At 32.1% G+C, this 18,557-nt stretch overlaps 2 protein-coding genes across 2 annotated transcripts; one reads left to right on the plus strand and one right to left on the minus strand.

Moving 5' to 3' along the window:
* The first annotated feature begins 10,190 nt into the window (after nucleotides 1-10,190).
* Nucleotides 10,191-11,911, plus strand: LOC140974019 (GATA transcription factor 8-like). Its single transcript, XM_073437222.1, has 2 exons — nucleotides 10,191-10,421; nucleotides 10,829-11,911. Exons 1-2 carry the CDS (start codon nucleotides 10,191-10,193, stop codon nucleotides 11,555-11,557), a joined length of 960 nt encoding a protein of 319 aa, XP_073293323.1. The 3' UTR covers nucleotides 11,558-11,911.
* Nucleotides 11,912-12,557: 646 nt separating this feature from the next.
* Nucleotides 12,558-16,028, minus strand: LOC140974020 (GCN5-related N-acetyltransferase 4, chloroplastic-like). The gene is made up of 3 exons (XM_073437223.1): nucleotides 15,677-16,028; nucleotides 13,554-13,950; nucleotides 12,558-12,951 (listed from the first exon to the last, which is right to left on the minus strand). The coding sequence occupies exons 1-3, from the start codon at nucleotides 15,831-15,833 to the stop codon at nucleotides 12,681-12,683; spliced, it is 825 nt and encodes a 274-aa protein (XP_073293324.1). The 5' UTR covers nucleotides 15,834-16,028; the 3' UTR covers nucleotides 12,558-12,680.
* Between the last annotated feature and the right edge of the window lie 2,529 nt (nucleotides 16,029-18,557).

The following is an 18,557-nucleotide window of genomic DNA, read 5'->3' on the forward strand; positions in this document are numbered from 1 at the left end:
ATATTTCAAAATTTTCAATAAATTTCAATTGAAAAGTACTAATTTAGGCTTGATCTTCATCTAATTATTTACGTGAGTCCTATGAACTCCTCTCATTCTCAATGTGTGCTCTCATTTTTTGATATCCAACGTTTCTAACGTTTGTTTCGTGATTCGAATAATGACCCATTAAGTTAGCTATTTGGATTTGCTCGAATTCGCCACGTATAATAAGGTCTTCTAGTTATAATTATTTTGTATCCATGCTTGTTATATAAAAAAAATAGTTAAATTATTCTAAGAACTTATTTTACTATTGTATAAACCAGTTCAAACAATTCACGTATCGATGAGTGATATGAGTAGTATATGTCAAATTAGTTTGTGTTTAATTTATTCTGATTGGACTTTGTTCGAGTTCGAATGAAGTTTTTATTAAATTTTTTTCCTTTTTATTGTTACTTCAATTGCTTGTCTTAATTTTTAATAAATTATATATTTCAACACTTAATTTTATTAAAATTTTAAAATTTAATTGTCTTTTACACAAGTTCACTGCCAAACTCAGTTTTGGGGTAAGCTCCACTCTTATCTTAATTGTTAGCTAACNCACTTTTATTTGATCTTTCTATACAGTAGAGTAAAATTTTTTACCAAAAGTTTTATTTTTTGGTAATGATATAAGCCAAATATTTAAAACTTTATAATAGTTCAAACTTCATGTTTTAATTATTGCTATTTCAACATGAGCAATTATATTAATATTCAACAATTCATTTGCATATAAGAAAAACCAAAAAGTAGCTCAAATATCACATTGTTATCATCCCAACAAAAGAATAATTATTGTTCCCATATTTTGTTTATTTAAATATTTGAAGAGCATTTTAAGAATTTTAAAAAATAAAAATATTTTAAAACAAGTAAATTTAACCCATATTAAAATAAAATTTGACTATGCATTAATATGTTATTAATAAGAATACGTCTCTTGTGAGAAGGTCTCACGAATATTTATATGTGAGACAGGTCAAACCTACCGATATTCACAATAAAAAGTAATACTCCTAGCATAAAAAGTAATAATTTTTCATGGATGACCCAAATAAGATATCTGTCTTACAAAATACGACTCGTGAGACCGTCTCACATAAGTTTTTGTCAATTAATAAAACAAGATGACCGATTGTGGATTCTGTTGTTGTAAAAAATAATAATAAAAAAACAAGATTATCAAATAATAACTATCTTGTGATTAAATATTTTTCTTAATTTCAAAATTGATTTTCACATATTAAACTAAATTCATATAATTTTCATATTTCATTTTATTATTTTAAAAAAATTATTATATTATATTATGTCATATTTAATTTTATAAAATATCAAAATTAAATCGAAATAAAATACAAATATTATATATATTAGTACAAAGGGCTCAAATCCCTAAACATGGTCACGTGACTCTGTCCGATGCCTTAGATTAAGGCTTAGCTGGCATATTCAGCACTGTGGGCTCCACAGATTATATGATTTTGGATTCTTCATGTGTTAAAATGGACGGACCAGATTTCACCGACGCTGTAATATTTTCTCATATATTTTATTCCCGCGTTTGAGGGAGACACTTCAGTCGCTGGATCGAGAGGGTAGTTTTGTCCACAAATAGGTCCACACGAGGATAGAATTGTCCTTGCATATAATTCGAATTATTTGAAATCATGTCATTTAAAATTTGAATAATTTGAAAATTATTAAACTCTGTTAAAAAACAATTTTGAATTTAAATTTTTGAATTCAAATTGACACAGGCTCCTCACCATATTTTAGCTAATCTTGAAAGCAATCTAATAAAATTGAATTGAGTAATCTTTTCATCTTAAACATATAAATTTGTTCGAATTTTCACATAGATTAAGAAAAACAAAGTTTACGAGCAAACAATTATATATCAAAATCTCAAAAGTACATAATAAAAAAAGCATATGTTATCAAATTTTAGTTGTAGTCACGCATCTTCCGATTTTGGCATTTTCAGTCATTTTTATTGAGAATACTGATATGACAGTATACACATCAGCGCTGCATTAGTGTCACATCAGCTTTCTGTAGGAAAAATAACTAAAATCGGCCAAAAAAACAAAATTAGCAAACCAAAACTAAAAATTAACCACATAGAATACCAAAATCACAAAACGAACATATCGAACCAAAACCTTAGGTGTATCCAATGTGATCACTTATATGAGTATTGTTGATGTATCGTTCGTATATTAAATGTAAAATTTTATCACATTTGTATCCATAATGAGGTCCATAAGATTAAACATCTTTATAATAAAATATATATTTAATTTTTTAATACTTTTTTATATTTTTAAAATAAACATTTTTAAAAAATTATCCGAAGAGAAAATTTGTTGTGTATTGAGTCAATAGTTTTAACGTGTAATGTGGCTTAAAATTAGGAATTAGAAAGACGATTAAAATATTAATATTTTCATTAAATTAATTTAAACCAATCATTTGTTCACAACATGCTTACGCGTCAGCTTTTAATTATTATATTATTAGAATGAGATCCGTTTAATATTTTTTTATTTTAAACAAAATCAACGTTGTCCATCCAATTGAGTGATCGGGCGGAGCTTCGTTTATTTTTTTATTTTTTTAAATGAATCGAATGTTTTGTTTACGATTTATTGTATTTTGTTTATATGTAATGTTTATTGTGCTTAATTTTTAATGAGTAGGTCTCTTGTGAGACGGTCTCACGAATATTTATCTGTGAGACGGGTCAATCCTACCGATATTCACAATAAAAAGTAATACTCTTAGCATAAAAAGTAATATTTTTTCATGGATGACTCAAATAAGAGATATGTCTCACAAAATACGACCCGTGAGACCGTTTCACACAAATTTTTGTCATTTTCAATAACTCGTATAAACAGAGTTTGTTTAAACAAAATGTAGTATAATTTGAAAAACTATTTAACTTAAATTTTTTCAAATCGTATAACAACTCAAGCGAAATAAACTTTTAACTTTCTTCTTTGACGGCATGTTCATGGCTCAAAAAAGTGATGTCCACATGCAAATTGTCATGGGAAATAATTCATTTATGTTTACCGACAGAAAATGTGTCGGCTTTGATAGAAAACCATCGATCTTAATTAAAATTGTAGAAATATTTGAATAACGAGCAAATCACATTCTCATTCAATTACTTGTCTTCACGTCTCTTTCCATTAATGGATTTTTGTTGTTATTAATTTAATTTAATTTAATTTTTAAGCATCAAGAATCCAACAAGGACGTAACTTTTATGGGAAAAGGGTCCATTAATTACACAATGATTATAATTTTGAATTCTGATTTGCAATCGAGATGTTTTGTATGTTACGTATAACATATATAATCATAATTCGAATCCATTTAGCTAATTTATGCTTTATGGGGATCAATTTAATGGTCCAACTCAAATATTTTATGACCAAACGTTTGTCGTTTCATCAAAAGATATAACTTGTGGTAATGATCTAACTCAAATATTTTAGGTCGTACAACATCAGAAATATCATGTTTCGACTGTTCTGTCTAACATGGACAATTATTGCACTCAACAATATCTCTCTCGATAATTTCACTTCTTGCAATCAACGTGATCGAATCCATGATATTGATTATGATATTGACTGATGTTCGTCGATTTACCAAAAATTATAGTCGTGGTAATTGTACAACTCAAATATTTCAAACTTTACATAGCCCTAGATGAGTGGCTCGTAAACGGTCCACTTAGCTATAGACCAATAAACAACAAACTTCGTGGGTTGTCACATATCTCACGAACAAACTTCAGAAGCACCGAAAAACACTTTGACGCTCGAATCAGGACATAATTCACATATATTTTCTGAAAGTTGTAGGTCTAAATTAGAAAAATGAGAGAACGTACCTCGGATAGTGACGATGATAAACTATTTACATATTTTAAAAGAATGTATAGTGAAAGAACAAGAGTTTCCTCCAATTGAGAGATTTCTATGAGTGTCATTTGGGCTACCATGTGTTGCGATTCACAAATTTTGTTATAGCACAGATTCAATTTACATGGTTATTTTAAATATGTTATATTATTTTGAAACTTTTTTTTAATAGATATTATTTTGAAACTTAATTTATGTAATCTGCCAAATATCGAGAGGTTTAAAAGTAATGTAAAACATACATTTTAAAAATTCAAAATGAATTTATGTTTTTTTTCTTGTTCACAGGTGAATTTAAGGTTTCAAGAGAAAATTGTTTGCCACTGTTATAAAAATGATCCAAACATAATATTTGAATTATTGTATGATTTAAAAATATGAATTATATATTATATGAACTATAATTTTTAATAAAATAAAAAACATTCAATCCAGTCATTTTGATTTTTTAAAAAAGTCTATATATCATCTAAGTTGTGAGAACCTGAATTTTCAACAGCAACAGCTAGCAATTTGCAGCAGCTAGCAATGCAAAAATTTCAGCAGAAGCTAACAATTCCAGCGGTAACTAATATTTCAGAAGCTGGTATTTTACAGCTGATAGAATCCAGCAGCAGAAGAGTTCTGTAGCTCGAGATTCCAGCAGATAGCTACTGATTCTGATTCTGACTTGTAACTGAAGCTTTTAACATGGAATAAAGGTTGTTAAAGGCACATAATGTCAGATTATGGTCATTAATTGGAAAGCTAACACCCTCAAATATGTGAATTAGTGTTATACAAAACTTGAGTTATCACTTGAAATTCGAGCTAAGAGAGTGCATTTTTCCGAGCAGTAAAATCCAGTAGCGAGAGAAATCAGATTCCAGACTTCAACCGAAATTTCTAGCAAATTACGGTAAGTGAGCTTATGTATAAATATATTGAAATCAGTTTGATAATTTCTGTTTTGAAGCAAATTATATGTATTTTTGAATTCTGATTTTTAAAGAACTGAAAGCTAGTGAACTAATGGTAGGAATATATATTATGAAGCATTCATGATTACTGATTACTGGCCTCACCCCTTAGAGGAGAGAACATAAAGGGGACTGATAACAATTTAGCCATGAAATTCACAAACGTGCTTAGTGCTTGCTTACTAAATTTTAAGTTCTGATTTCTGTTCTGAAACCTGTTATTCCTGAATATTGATTCATGTTTTTAAGTAAGAATTTATGTATATCATTTGTATTACTGTTTCTGTTGAAAATGGTTTTGAAAACTGAGAGTTATTCCGCCCCGCTTATTGAGTGACAACCATATTACTCACCCACCAAACTCATCTTAGATGAGAACAAGGAAGAAATGTTAGAAGAAGAAGAGCAGAATCAGTTCTGGGGCTGGTGAAGAATACTGTTGTTTTTCAGTTCTAAGTTATATGTCCGCTGCATCTGTTAAGACATTGTTATGTTTGGTTTTTACATTTCCGCTGTAAAAATATTAGTTATTTGAGTTTGTATTAGATAATGAAATATTCCGTATTATGAATAAAAAGACTGGTTTCTGAATTTTGTACTTCTGAGGATTGTTGTTTTCGAATGTAAATTTGAGAGCAGCGCCGGTGTCGACCAACTCCGTCCCTGGGACGTGACATAAGTAATTCTCTTGATCATTTTAGAACAAGGAAAAACAACATTGACACAAAAATCATGACAAATCTTTCCACCGATCATAAAATATATAATTGTCAAAACAAATTAATTAAGAAAAATTGGGATTTTAAAAGGGAGAAGTCTTTTGAAAGGAAGTGACTTCAAAGAAGTGTCTATTAAGTAAGGAAATAAAATCAGCTTTTAAAAAATAATCAGATTTAGATGTTTCATCTCATAATACATTTTTGCTGCTTTGATGTCACTTTAATTAGCTTATATTTCTTTGTTGGATTACATTCTCGGTTTCTACTGATTGTATCTTTTTATATGTTATATATACATTACACGGATAATCGATAATCACTCGGTTGCATTTTTTTTTTCTTAATTTTATGTGTAATTTAAATTATTTTAAATATAATACACATGTTTATATTAAGTCATCTGGATTTCGAATTTCGAAAAACCAAAATAGACAATATTACATGTTACGTTACACGTCGAATTCAATTACATGAGAATGCTGTATATATGGTGTGACAAAAAATTTGATGTTATTCACATTCTTGATTATCACATCAAATTTTATAATTCGGTCGTTTTTTTATTTCAACAATTTAATGAATACTTCTAATATGTTTTTATTTTGTTATTTATATTTTTATATTAATATAATATAAGATCATGTAATTATCATTTTCACAAAAGTTATAATAGATGATAACGATGTAATATAAATATTTTAAATCGTCCGATAACTTAAACATTATGTTTCGATCATTTCGGAGGAAGTTTTCGCTTTTTAACATATAATAATATTATGGATGAGTGGTGAAAATTATATATAAAAAAGGGGTGTTAAATACTTTTATGATGTTATGTTGAGTTTTTCCAATTTCTTAAAACAACTATTTAAAAATTAATATCAAATTACGTGATCGTAACAATATCCCAACTAGCATGCACGATCGTCACCTCTCTAGCATTAACGTGTTTTTCCTATTAGAAATTGTGATTTTGTCGGTTTTCTAAAAAAATTATCGCTTTATTCATTTATGATTTGAAATTTGAAAATACTTCGACAAAAAGTCAAACTTTGGAAAATTTTAAATTAATTTCTCGATTTGACTTGTAGGACGAAACGGGTAAAATTTTTCAACTGTTCATCGACTATTTTTAAAGTAAAATAAATTTTTTTTGGGTCTCATTTTGGATTTTAATCCACCAATTATTCAAAATTTACTCTTCTTGTAATGAACTTTAATTTCCAGTTATTTTGGTCTAATTATTGATATTATGTCAATAAACATATTCATTCCAATTAATTTAGAAATCTTATTATTATTATTTTACTTTAATAGCCACACATATTTGATTGTAGGGGAAGTTGGTGAAAAATCCTCAATCAAAACATTTATTTGAGTTCACTTCCTACTCACAAAATTGTGATACTATGTCATACAAATTGTGGTACACTTCATGTGGAAATGTGGTACACTTCATGTGGAAATATGGTACTAAAAAAGTACCCAGGGACTGAACACAAAAAAAAACGACGGCCGGAGAGTGAAGTTCAATTTCCCGTTGATTGTATGCGCATAACACTAGACTTTATACAATTATATTCCACACATAAAAAATTGATTTAAAATTAGATTCGACTTTAGATTAAATAGGAATTGAAATCGGAATCTAATGATAATATTAACAATTAAATAATTCATTTAAATTTTATCACAATGTATGATTATAGATTGAACTTTATTTTAAAATCTTTGAGTTTTATGTTTATGTAAAATAGCTTTAGAAAATACTTATATAGTTGATTAGCACTTTTTAATAATAATCTTCTAAGAAAAGTCTAAAGTTTTTGTTTTATTTAAATAAATTTTCCCATAATGTAACAAATTTCCCTTTCATTCTAATACAAAGTACGGAATATAATAGTAATAAATTTAGATTTGACAAAAACTTATGTGAGACGGTCTCACGAGTCGTATTTTGTGAGACAGATATCTTATTTGAGTCATCCATGAAAAAATATTACTGTTTATGCTAAGAGTATTACTTTTTATTGTGAATATCGGTAGGGTTGACTCATCTCACAGATAAAGATTCGTGAGATCGTCTTACAAGAGACCCAATCTTCAGATTTTGAGCATTATTAATCAGTTTTCTGAATTAAATTAGCAGATTGCTAAATAGCATGATGTTATTTATATTCCCATTTATCAAAAAATAAGAATAAATTTATATGTAAATCGGAGTGCATATAACATAACTTGAAATGCAAATGACATTATTAATTTATTTAATGCCCATTTCAAAAAAGATTTGCATATTTTATAGTTTATTATTATTATACACAACTCCAAATAAATTTGAAATTGAAAATGTAGTAGTATTATTATTTTATTAAATATTATTACAATTTATCGACGTAACGTTAAAGTTGTTATATGATCGAAAATGTTAGATTTACATCGTTACTATAAACTGTAACTTTTTGTAAAACGACGACATATGATTTTACACAATATTATATTTTTTCAGGTCAAAATATTTTCACTCACGATATTACGATATTTAATTTTTTTTGAGTAAATTAAATTATTCTTTTATAGAATAAAATTGTAATATGAAACATAAATTTTTTTTTTTTATTAATATAAAGCATTGAAACAGGAATCGAGCATGTACTATTTATCAAATTTTAAAACAAAAGAATCCCATTAAATTACCGAATTCCCAAATTTCTCTCACTTTTCCATGCCATTTTATTACACAAATAGGCTAATATACCTCGTATATCACACACAACTCTCTGCATTTACAAGTCCACCCAAAAAAAATCTGATAAAAAAAAAAGTCCACCCAAAAAAAGGCATGAAAAAAAAAATCAATTTCTTGATTTTCTTTTTTGTTTTTTGAGTAAGAAAAAAGTTTGAATATTTGAAAGTAAGGTGTCGGGGAGTGACGTGGGACCCGAGTGTAATCAGAGGCGGAGATGGAGGTGAGGTGATTGTATTGAAGAAGACTTAAATATGAAGACAGTGAGGGGTTAGTAGTGTAGAAGACAGCTAGCAATGAGGCGAGAATTTCACGTGCCATTTTCCTTTTTCTTTTTAGCCTTTAATAGCATTTCTCTCACCATTTCTCCTTCTTCATAAGCAAACTTCACACCCCATTTTCAATCCCATTCTCTGTACTCTTCTCATATAATATACATGATATTGTAGACTTCTATAACTCTATTCATGGAGTAAGTTTATTGTGGAGGAGTAATAGGGTAGGGGGGTTGGCTGAGTGTTTGCTCCTTTTTGTGTTTTTTTGGGTTGAGTTTGGCCCTGTTTGTGTTGAGTTTTTGTGAGCTTGGAAGTTGTGCCAGTGGGAAAGAAATCTGCCCATTTCTTGGTCTTTGTTCCTAAGCCTTTTTTGGGCGGGAAATTTGGTGGGGTTCAAGCACAGGTCTGGCTGGCTCTGCCTTATTTTTACTTTTCTCTCATTTGTGCTGGAAAAAAATCGATTTTTTCTCCTCTATTTCTTGCTTGGATTTGTGGGTCTCATGAGATTTTACAACCAAAATTGAGTAACTGGGGACTTTTTTCCCTTCTAGCATTTGCTTTTCTTCACCCTTTTGAGGGAAAAAAAGGTTCAAACGTGAAAATAAAACATGGTACAGTGTGTTTCTGTTACCTTCGTTTGTTTTTACCTGAAATGCACCGGAGATTTTGGCTCGTTAAGTAATTTTCCTCTCTTGCTAGAGAAAAAAGGGAAAGTTGAAGATTTGAAGCCCATTATCGTTTGATGAGGAAAAAATTGATATCTTTGCAGTTTCTAGCCACCATAATGTGACATTTTCCTCACATTTTTCTCCTGTAACTGTTACCTATCTTGACATATGTGATATTTCATGTAGATTCACAGTTAAATCTCTGTAATTTTCCATTTTTGAAGAATATTTGTTGATGTAGTTTTCTATTTTACGCTTACTGAAATTTAACCAACCAAACTCCTTCGTTTGTACAGGAAAGTTAGTGTAGTGGGAACTCGAGTTGAAGAACTTGCAACAATTTTTTAACTTACTGCATTTTAGGATCTCCAGTTCTTGTATTAACAAACCCAAAAACTTCAAGGTTTGTTCCCTAGTTGGCTAGTTGTGGAGTTTAATTGAATTTTTGTGACGGTGTGGTCTAAATAAGCCTTATATGTTCACATTTACTTCACATATTTACTGCCATTTCATCTCTTTTCTTGTCATCTTGTTCTGCATATCTGTATTTGGTAGAGATTTTCAAAATCCCACTCAAATATTAGGCACATACGAGAAAGAATCCATACATGCTCTTAATATTCACTTTTACTCCTTTTGGCAAGCATCAATTGACAAGTAATGTTTCCACACTGCAAAAGGCAGTTCTTCTGGCCCCCTCCTACACCTCATGTGCACGATAGCATTATTCCCATTTCAAATTCATTCATTCCTTCATACATATTAGCAATTGTTTTCTCTGTGTTAATTTTCCATTTTTTTTGTTAATTGTATCTCTGTTTCTTGTTCAGGTTAAATAACATATTAGAGGTTATGGGGCCATTTTTCGTTGATGAAATTGACTGTGGAAACTTCTTTGATCAAATGGATGATTTAATTGAGTTTCCTCCCGAAAATGATTGTGCCGGTGGTGACTTAGTTAACTCCGGCAACTGCCAAGATATTTCGAGCATGTGGAATGACTTGTTACCGGATTCCGACCCTCTTTTTCCCGGAAGCCAAACAGATTCTGCAGCTGACCTTTCTGCAGAGCTCTCTGTTCCGGTGAGTATGAATTTCTAGAATAAAGGTTGCAAATTTCAAACTTTTGGTTGAATTGTCAGATTCTTGGTATGGTGCAGTTTGTTTCGTGCAACGAACGATGACTGTAGAATATTGTTGGTTGATTGTATTGATTGTACCATATTTGACATGTGGCGATTACATGCCACCATTATTTAGCTCTTGGTTTGGTCAGTATACTGTATGGTATTGCCATAAGGTATCTTTGCTTTAATTTCTGAATTGGATTTCAAAATTTATATGTTAGACGTGGTGTGTGTATGGTGGTCTATTCAATCCACAAGTCATCCTTGGTAATTTAGTTAGAATTCGCATGATAGAGTGAATGTATTTATGTTATTTATCTTGTTAGGTTCTGATTACGTTTGTGCTTTGTTTTATTCTCTCAGTACGAGGATATCATACAGCTCGAATGGCTTTCGACGTTCATGGAGGATTCATTTTCCGGCGGTGGCATGACCATTGGAAAAGATAACTCTGGCATAAACAAAGTGCTACCATCCTCTCACAAACAATTCCAAACCTCAAGCCCAGTTTCAGTGTTAGAGAGCAGCAGCAGTTCCACTTCTGTTGGGAAGAATACGCCTCTCAGTGGCTCACAACGTGCTCGAAGCAAGCGCTCCCGCCCCGCAACTTTCAGTCCCAGATTGCCAATTCATCTCATCTCCCCCTCAACCTCAGGAGAGGCCCCTCTGCCTTCTGCCCCTCATAGATTCTATACAGATACCGAGAATTTCGCTGAGTCACTCCCGAAACTGAATGGATCCGAACATAAGAAGAAAAAGAAAATAAAATCATCTTTACCAGTGGATCCGATGGAGTCTACGTATCAGAAAACACCTACACAATCCGTTCGTAAATGCTTACACTGCGAGATAACAAAGACTCCTCAATGGAGAGCTGGCCCAATGGGTCCGAAAACTCTATGCAACGCATGTGGAGTTCGCTTCAAGTCTGGTCGACTGTTCCCCGAGTACCGTCCCGCTGCCAGCCCGACCTTTGTTCCTGCTCTGCACTCCAACTCCCACAAGAAAGTTATTGAGATGAGGAACAACGTTGGCCTCGAAAGCATGGGAAAAACGTCGAAGACCGAATGCAACCCAAGCACCTCACTCTAGTAGGTGTTATAAATTCAATCAAAGAAAATGGCTCGCTTGGTTATGTTGTTTTCCTGTTCGTTGGTTCATTGTACAGTAGTTTGTAGCTGCAATGGAAGCTATATACAGATGATGATATAATTTTGCTAGTCGAGCTAAGAATCGAGAAGAAAGTATTTAGGGAGCTTAAACATAAAAAAGAAAGTTAGGACTAGGCGCTGAAGTTGAATCTTGTTTTAGGTCCTTTAAATATGATAGCTTTTCGGGTCTAAAGTAGCTCCACTCCTCTCTGCTTAAAGGGAATTCTTTTTGCAGTTGATTTGTAGTAGGGATTTTCAAATGGAGGTGAGTTTTATTTATTATATCATTATTATTATTGGACTCATGGATGAATGACATATTTTAAGGTATGATGTTTACTAACATAATCTATACTATTATATAATATATCAGTCACCTAGAAGACACGATCTTTGGTTTCTTATATTCTTCTTACAAACTTTTTTTTTCAAAATTGTCGTTTTAATTTATTTTCAATATCGTTCATCTTAAATTGAAATATAATCTTTTCATTAATTTTTTCTATCATTATTGAATTAATATAAAATTAAACATTTAATAAGATTTTAAAACTTAAACCAACATTTTTTTTCTAAAAATTGAATTACAACTCAAAATAATTTAACACAAAATTAAACGTTTTAAAAAAATCTTATACAAATTATGATTATAATTTTATATTAATGAAGGCTCTAAAATTCAAATGTTTTGTTGGGTCGTACGAGCGAGGGATTCAATGGATATTGGCTGCACATGCACCTATCATTGTATGTCACTATCTTTGTTTTCATTCATATCCAGACAAATAGTTCTGTCATTAGTTCTGTCATGTCAGAGATTTTAATTTCAACTCTACATATTTGTTTGATCAATGGTCACTGTCTTTGTTTTCATGATCATCTTTTTTCAAAAATATAGTTTTTGTTTTATGATCAAACACCCCAATATCACAGCAAGAATATTGATGAAATTCATCATCTTGTTTAGTATTACATATACAATTGTTTTTATAATTCTTTTTCACGTTTTTATAAACAACTAATCACATAATTTTTACAACCAATCTGATAAATGCATGAGCGGATTAAAGAAGTTTCATCATGAAACCATACCTCACTTCTTGCGAAGCTCTTGGGTAAGGCCAATTTGCTCCTTCGGGGATCTTAATGGATTTATAGCCTTGGTTTGCATACAACATGGTTGCTCCTCGGTTGTTAAGATCACAATGTAAAGCTATGGAACGACATCCCCAACTTTTAGCTTCTTCCTCTGCTTTAGCGATTAGCCTCTTCGCTATTCCCTTTCTGCGGTATTCATCTCGAACAGCAACATTTGATAAGTACGCGATTCCTGTCCTGTCCACAACCACAACATGCTTCACTTCAACACATGTTTACCTATGTGGCCGAATCTAGGAATTTCGTGAAGAGGGCTAAGCCTGAAAGAGGATCGACTCAATGGAATGCATCGGATCAATTTTGAAATTTTGAAAAATTACACATAAAATCGAACATTTTGTCATCTGAAGGGGTAAGCCTACACTCAACAAAGGTTCATCCATCACTTGCCCGAACTTCGATCATGCATTGTAATAAAATCTTAAACATATATATGGGATATCTCAAAGCCGATAAACTTCTATGGTTAATGACTATATATCATAGCTATGTTTTGTTATATGCAAGATTTTCGACGCTGAACAGTAAAAGTATTCACCATTATGAAATTCACTAAACCCCATCTTAGGAGCCAAGAATAGCAGTAAAGCATAAACAAAATTTGGACCAAGTTTCGAAGTTCAAGGCAGGCTGTTGACAAGAGTGAGTTGCCACCATCATCTAGCCTAAGGTAATGACTAGTTTTATCCCTAAACTTCTATTTTCCCCATTATTACTGGATCTGCCCACTTCAGCACAAAATAACTAGAAAAGAAGAAGAAAACAAGTGTCTAAGTTACCTTCTTTGTCGAAGAGGTCCTTTTCTTGGAAGAAAATCTGCCACCGTATCCACGGTAAGAATTCCCGCTACATATCCTTTATTTAGACTTAACTTTCCCTTAAAAACTCCAATTTTGAAATCTTCACTGCCTAAGAAAAACGAATCTTCACCAGAACTACCAATTACAGCAACCAGAAAAGTCCTCTTGTAGCCATTTGGTGATGAGAATCCAAAGAGCATTCCAATGAGCCGGTTAACTCTCAATGCTAAATCCAGAGGGAAAGTGTATGTAGGAAAGAAAGAACTGCAGTGTGTCTCAGCTACTTCCCAGCAGTCATCTATCCTTGCTTCGCGAACAACAACCTCAGGAGATGTCACTGGGAACAGTTCTGCCACCTGACTTGCCATACAAGTCCCTATAAAAGGAATACTTTTTCTGAGTCCGTTTTGGAAGTTTGGTTTTCAAGATCTTCTAATTTACAAAAATATCAAGTTATTACATAGTTTACATCATTTACTAATACCAGTACGATTTCTTCATTTTCAACACCTCGAAGATGGTATCTAATTAACGTTCCAATATCGAATCTTCAGTTTATTTACGAATATATCAGTTGATGATGAAAAACAGGACAGTAAATCCTATTTAAGGTTAAAACTAAAGTATTCCTGATTCCTGAATCAAACAGGTCTGAAATTAGGCTTCTAAAAACTGACTCAGATATCTATCATATTACGGCTACGCTTAAATTTGGACGTCAATGTGCTAAAAATAAAAACAGCAAAGTGGAGGCTATAGTTACTGTGACTTGAACCCAAAATCCAAGTCATGGAAAACCACACTGAGCTATTAGTTGGCTACACTACCTGCACACGATTGCTTCTCATAGTCTTCTTATCATCAGTGTCAACATGTAATTGCATACCTACCTCCGAATCTTGGGACATTTTATTAACACATCTTTCAAGCATTTTCCGGTAATACACCTTCATTTACCTGCTCAATTTGGCAAGGTCTCATCTTGACCATTAAAACAAGGGATATGTTCATATCATCAAATATGGTTGGGGGCACCAAAAATTTGATTGAATCCTATATTGCTGTTTTTTTAATGTTTGTTGAAGTACGCGTAGATTAAGAGTGAGAACCTAAGAATCATAGATTAGTGATATTCCTACCCCAAGAGGAAAATAATTGTAAATAATGCATTCCGATAATGTGGTAAAGCAAGATGTGTTGGGTGGAACTGATTGCATCCCAACACAATCATGAAAAATTTAATCAAACTTTGAATTTAATTCTCTCACTCTCAGAATAAACTATGTATTCTCAAAATTTTGCTTCATGATTCTTGGGCCAATTCTAAACCAATTGTTGCATGTTGACAACCAAAATTCCAATTCTTTCTACCTCTATCTCTGCCTCCAAGCTTCCTTTCCTTCAACTCATCCAGTTTCTCAGTCACGTGCCCGAGTGCTCACTCACATGCCACAGATGTATTCGATGTGAAACATTGTAAACACATTTCTAAATGGTCTCCCACTGTGCTCAACTGAATGTATGATTTTCTAATCATGTGTAACGAATCTTGAATATCTGATTCAACTCGGTACATTGGACAGCTGTGGGAGTACATATATATACTGTCATTACACAGACCAGTATCAGAATACATAGTTGTTAACATAGATTCAGTCCTAAGTATTAATACTTAATAGAAGCAGGTGATGAGACAATTTCCTTTGCTTGCCATAGACTCCGAAATCATTGTTTCACTTTCAGACTTGGCTTCAGCAGATTTAGCATTTGACTAATAACACAAATCTTACAAAAGGAAAATGCTCAATTCTATTACTCCTCATCCCACCAGTTGGTGTCATATTAGGCACATAATCTCAAGACATATTTTCCTGAATTAAGATAATCTGACAATCATGCAAAAACACTATCATAGAGTTATACAAGTAACTGCTCAACTTAACTAGAGAAAAGCTTGAATTTTGATCGAACTGAAAACCAAAAACTGCAGTACTAAACTTTACCATCCTTACTCATATTTCTATGTTTCCCCTGGCAATTCTTGGACCTTAATTCACCCTATCTAATGACCAAAAACAAGAAAACTGATTTTTTCCCCATACCTGATGTCAAGGGATGCGAAGAAGAGAAACCAGAGGTGGGAATTCCGTAACCAGAAATCGAAGAAAAGGGTCGACGCTTCAGATTCTTGGAACTGAGAAATAGACTAAAACTACGGCTGCAGCTATTTACAAGCGTCGCACAAGAAACGCCTTGCATTTCTCAACAATTCCAAACCCCCTCCACTCTTCCTCACTCGCGGGGCGGAGGTGGAGTAAGAATCAATAAAACCAACAGTATGTCTCCGAGATTATGGGCCTGCAAGAATCTGGGATTTTCCTTCGTTTGTGTGATTGGATCCTCAGATTCTTGCTTGTGTCAAGGTGAAGATAAAAAATAGATTGCCTTATACCCAAAATAAGCTTCAGAGATATTTGTTAATAATTAATTAATGTACAAGCACGATAATTAAATTTTTGACGTAACAATCAAATAAATCCATAAATACAAATAAAAAATGTATTCTTAAATGAATATTTTTTTTATAATGTAAAATCGTTTATTGACTTGAAAGTTTTTCATAAATAAAGTGGCAACCCTCTCAAAAAAGAGAGAACGAAAATCAAAATTTGAAATTACCAAAAAATCATCTTTAGGAAGTTTCATACAGAAAGCATATGAAATAAACTTCTTTCTTTTTCTTTTTTTTTTTTTCAAAAGTTCAATCCAAGTCCAACTATGCTATTATAAATGTTTTAACACAAAAACTCTTATAAAACAGTCTTACTCATTAAAAAATATTAATTTTATGTTAAAAATATTAATTTTTATATGTAAATATAAATAAAATTGATTGATATCATAAATAAAATATGTGAGACGGTTTAAAAGCACATCTAAATTAAACTGTATTGACTATAACTAGCATGTACTTGTGTATGTAGACAGAGTTGTCAAAACAGATTAGATTCATGTCCCACCACATGAAGTAAATACGATGGATCAAACCACCCCTCCCCACCTAATTATGGATTGCGAGCTAGCCAACCCTGCTTCAATATAATTTTTATCATCATAGTTCATTAAATTATTGGAAATAATGTAATAACAGAGTCGCACTTTGGGTGATTAATATTTTTATTAATATTGAAAAACATTATTCAGAAAAAGGATGCATTTTCGAAAATAGGGAAATTTTAGCTTAACTGATTAAAAATAAATATCAGAGATTAAAAGTGACAGTCATACACAGATGGAATTTTGCCCAAATATGTGAAAGAAACAATAATCTCATTACTTCCTGAGAATGAAAACTCATTAAAGGGAAGCCATGCGCCAAAATGAGAAGGAGAAAACCAAGAAAAATGGAATAATAGATATTCTCTCCCACGGGAACCAGAACACAAGATTTGGGGTGAATTCGGCAGGAGGGTCACTTCTTATTGGGGCCGTTGGATCTACATGTTTAGACATAGACACCACTATCCTAAACACACTGGGCCGTTGAATTTTCAAGTAAAAATGATGCACTCTTCCATCAAAATGAATTTCAAGAACCATGAAAATTCGGAGTAAAGGGTCTTCACCATGTTGCATGAATACAATACAGATACAACTATCGACAAATTTTGAAAATATAAAATACGATACAATTATTAAAAAACATATATATATAACACGGATTTTACCGTATCCGATACTTCAGAATTTTTTTTAAGAATATCCGTACTACACAAGGTCTTCAAAACATAATCCGAACTCCGAAGACAGTATATCAAATAAAATCAGGACTTTCCTAGAATATGATATCCCTATGCACAAACTACACGGCACTATATGTGACGTACCGTACTTTTTCTACTTAAAATTTGCGGAAGAATTAAAAATTTTCTTAAATATAAACATCCATACGGTCGTCAACTCATCGTTCATAAAAAATATCTTTGGAATCATCCATCACCAATAAAAATTTTGTTAAAAGAAAAGCTTGTTCAAAACATCTCGCATCAAAACATAAAATCAGAGTAAATTTAAACTTGCATAAAAATATTAAAAATGACGTGGGCGGTCCTCGGGTTTAGCCTCCCGCTCAGTCCAAGCCTGCTCCTTGTTCGCCACCTCCTGTCTCCTCATAGACATCCTCACCTGCATCAATCAAGTCTAGTGAGTCTAAAGACTCAACACGTATAAACTGGAATAGCAAGTAATACATAATAAAACCACATGCAACTTTAAAATAGGACATACATACTTGAAACTTGAACTTACAAAATGAACTTGAACATACGTACGTACATAATTAGACGTGCCGTCAACATAAACTTTCTTAACATGCTTGCATACTTGAACATACATAACTTCATCATTTTTCGTAGAGATATGTTTCAAAGCAAGTGACCCATAACATAATCGCCTGATCAGACTAACCACAGTACTGGGATGACAGGGACGTATCCACTGCCACATACATGAGATCTCCGTTCATAATTTAACGGGCTGATTGGTCCACGTTCATAATTTAACGGGCTGATTGGTCCACGTTCATAATTTAACGCTTTCCAATCTCAATCTAAACTCGTTCATAATTTAACGGGCGGATTGGTCTCCGTTCATAGTTTAACGCTTTTCAATCCTAAACATAATTTGGTCACAAGACATTTAGCATACCTCAAAAACTTCAAATATTTTCTTGCACGTCAAACATACTTACTTGGCGTTGTGGGATTCGTTGGACTTCGATTGGGGCCGTTGACGCACTTACTAACATGAATTCCAATGCTTAATCTTGCATAACTTAGACGTAAATATTATGCTTACTTACGAGCTCGATCAATTCCTTAGGACGTTCTAAAATTCCCATGACTCGACCTTGTATATCATTGTACTAAACCATGACATCAAACCTCAAAGCATACTACAAAATTTTCCCAAAATGACAAGCAC

The sequence above is a fragment of the Primulina huaijiensis genome, chromosome 3 (assembly GCF_012295235.1).
Source record: "Primulina huaijiensis isolate GDHJ02 chromosome 3, ASM1229523v2, whole genome shotgun sequence".
Classification (NCBI taxonomy): domain Eukaryota; kingdom Viridiplantae; phylum Streptophyta; class Magnoliopsida; order Lamiales; family Gesneriaceae; genus Primulina; species Primulina huaijiensis.

Coding starts and splice junctions, on each gene's coding strand:
- LOC140974019 (XM_073437222.1), top strand. CDS start 10,191: ATGGGGCCATTTTTCGTTGATGAAATTGACTGTGGAAACTTCTTTGAT. Junction 10,422..10,828: donor CTGCAGAGCTCTCTGTTCCG/GTGAGTATGAAT, acceptor TTATTCTCTCAG/TACGAGGATATCATACAGCT.
- LOC140974020 (XM_073437223.1), bottom strand. CDS start 15,833: ATGCAAGGCGTTTCTTGTGCGACGCTTGTAAATAGCTGCAGCCGTAGT. Junction 13,951..15,676: donor TTCGCATCCCTTGACATCAG/GTATGGGGAAAA, acceptor TTCCTTTTATAG/GGACTTGTATGGCAAGTCAG. Junction 12,952..13,553: donor GGACCTCTTCGACAAAGAAG/GTAACTTAGACA, acceptor GGTTGTGGACAG/GACAGGAATCGCGTACTTAT.